Source organism: Lipotes vexillifer, unplaced genomic scaffold, assembly GCF_000442215.2.
Source record: "Lipotes vexillifer unplaced genomic scaffold, Lipotes_vexillifer_v1.1 scaffold680, whole genome shotgun sequence".
In the NCBI taxonomy this organism is placed as follows: Eukaryota; Metazoa; Chordata; class Mammalia; order Artiodactyla; family Lipotidae; genus Lipotes; species Lipotes vexillifer.
Genome location: NW_006780838.1, coordinates 2,207,601 through 2,209,568, shown reverse-complemented (window position 1 = coordinate 2,209,568; position 1,968 = coordinate 2,207,601). Strand labels below are relative to the sequence as shown.

Here is a 1,968-nt window from a genome sequence, read left to right as displayed (position 1 = left end):
GGGAAAGAGGCCCGGCCGAGTCACACAGCAGTCTGTGGTGGAGCAGGGGTAAGAGGTGATGACGGTCAGCCCCTCAGGCTCGACTCTGAGCCCTTGTGGCCCCAAATTTCTGGTGGGCTTGGTGGCTGTGCACAGTGGAGCTGCCCTGGCACCAACACAAGCCACTGTGCTGCCCCGCAGGTACTGCTCTGGTCCTGGGTAAAGGAAGAGCAGGATCCCTGAACCCTGATTGGGGGAGTGGGGGTGGGGGCTCCAAGAGTGTGGCAGTCAGACCACTGTCCACCCTCAGAGCAGGTGGGCAGGGAAGAGAGTCTGGCCGTGGAGCACAAAGTCTGGGAGGGGTGCCAGGGGATACTGGTTCCACAGAGACCCTGAGAGTCAGAGGTCACCGTGTCCCGGCTGCCTCTCGGCTCCCCTCTGCAGGCGGCGTGGTTCTGGGCATCAATGCCAAGGGCGAGCGCCTGAAGCACTGGTTTGATTGCCTGAAGAACAAGGACAAGCGGATCGAGCGCTGGCACACGCTCACCAACGAGCTCCCGGGGGCCGTGCTCAGCGACTGACCCACCCCACCTGCCCGCTGCACCCACCCCTGCCCGGCCCAGCACAGGCCTGGCCCTGGGCTTCCTCAGCTGCCACTAAGGGCCTCGCCCCCATCTTTGGGGAGATCCAGGACGCCTGCTTGGACACAGAGCCACTGCAGCCCCCGCTTAGAGGCCATGGAAGGCCCAGCCCCTCCGAGGGACAGCGGGGGCAGAGAGCTGGGCCTGCTTTTGCCCCCCTGGGGCCTGAGGTGGAAGAAGAGGACCCTGGCCTCAGCACCCACCCAGAGGAAGTAGATGGGGCGGTCCAGAAGACAAGGACCCTACTAGAGGTCAGCAGTGAGTCGCAGGGGACCCCAGACTGAGAGAGCGGGGGTGCCATCAGGGAGAGGGGCAGTAAGAGAAGGAGACTTTGGGCCGGGGCAAGACAGGACTCTGAAGAAAGTTCATTCCCAAAAGGAGGTTCTGATTACATCTGTTCATCTCTGGCATGACTGGGTGGGTGGGAAAAAGTTGACCTGCGAGCCAGGAGTCTGGTAAAGATCCTGGAGCTCCCAGTGAACGTGGGCACAGGCCAAGTGCTTCACTCAATGATCCCACAGGCCCCTGGGGATGAATGAGACCCAGGACCTGCCCTCAGGGAGATCCCCATCTAGTCAGGGAGCTGGAAACAAACCATTACAATGAGGTTGTGAGGAATGCCAAGGCCAGCCTGACCCACCTGCACGTTCTGTGGACTCTGCTGACTCGGCTGGGAGAGCAGGGAGGGTTTCCTGGAGGAAGTGATGCTTTAGCAAGGCCTTGAAGGGTGAGTGGAGTTTCTAGGCAGACAAAGGGGGAAGAGCAGTGTAAGCAGTGGGAACCATATACAAGGCCTGGAGGGGAAAGGTGATTTGGGCCAGGGGCACTGTCTGGGACCCAGGGTCTCTCTGGGAGAGGGAGCAGGGCTTGTTAGGGGCAACAGCACTCAGTCCTGCTCCCACCCCACCCCTAGCTGCCAGGCCAACTGGGCTTGTAGACACAGGGGGAGTGGCTTAAACTGATGTTGGTGCACGGTCAAGTTCAGTTCTCAGACCCAGCTCGCCTACCTTTGATCTTTCTCCTCCTGAGGAAGCTGGAGGATGGATCCTGCCTCTCGCTCCAAGCTTAAGCATCAGGTCAGTTGCAGTCAAGAAGAGAAAGAGTCTGTTTTTCTTTGCATGAAAAGAACCAAAAAGTCCTCCTTGTCCTTACCCTCCTCTCCCCTTCCCCCACCCAGGGCCCTTCTGGGTTCACGGTTGGGAAGTGGGGAGCCCCAGGTGGCTGCCCCTGCATCCTAGCCCTACTGAGATCCCTTTCAGGAGTACTCAGCAGCAGTCCAGGGCCTCGTTTCTGGGAAGGGCTGGTTCTGTCTTCCAGAAGCTGAGAGAGCCCCCTGCACGCTGGGTGA

At 60.2% G+C, this 1,968-nt stretch overlaps 1 protein-coding gene across 1 annotated transcript in view; it reads left to right on the top strand.

Moving 5' to 3' along the window:
* Positions 1 to 560, top strand: part of DOC2B (double C2 domain beta) — a 23,993-nt gene extending 23,433 nt beyond the window's left edge. Inside the window, exon 9 of the mRNA XM_007454232.1 lies at positions 424 to 560. Coding sequence (XP_007454294.1) covers positions 424 to 560 — 137 coding nt within the window. The remainder of the gene's footprint in view (positions 1 to 423) is intronic.
* Positions 561 to 1,968: the final 1,408 nt, after the last annotated feature.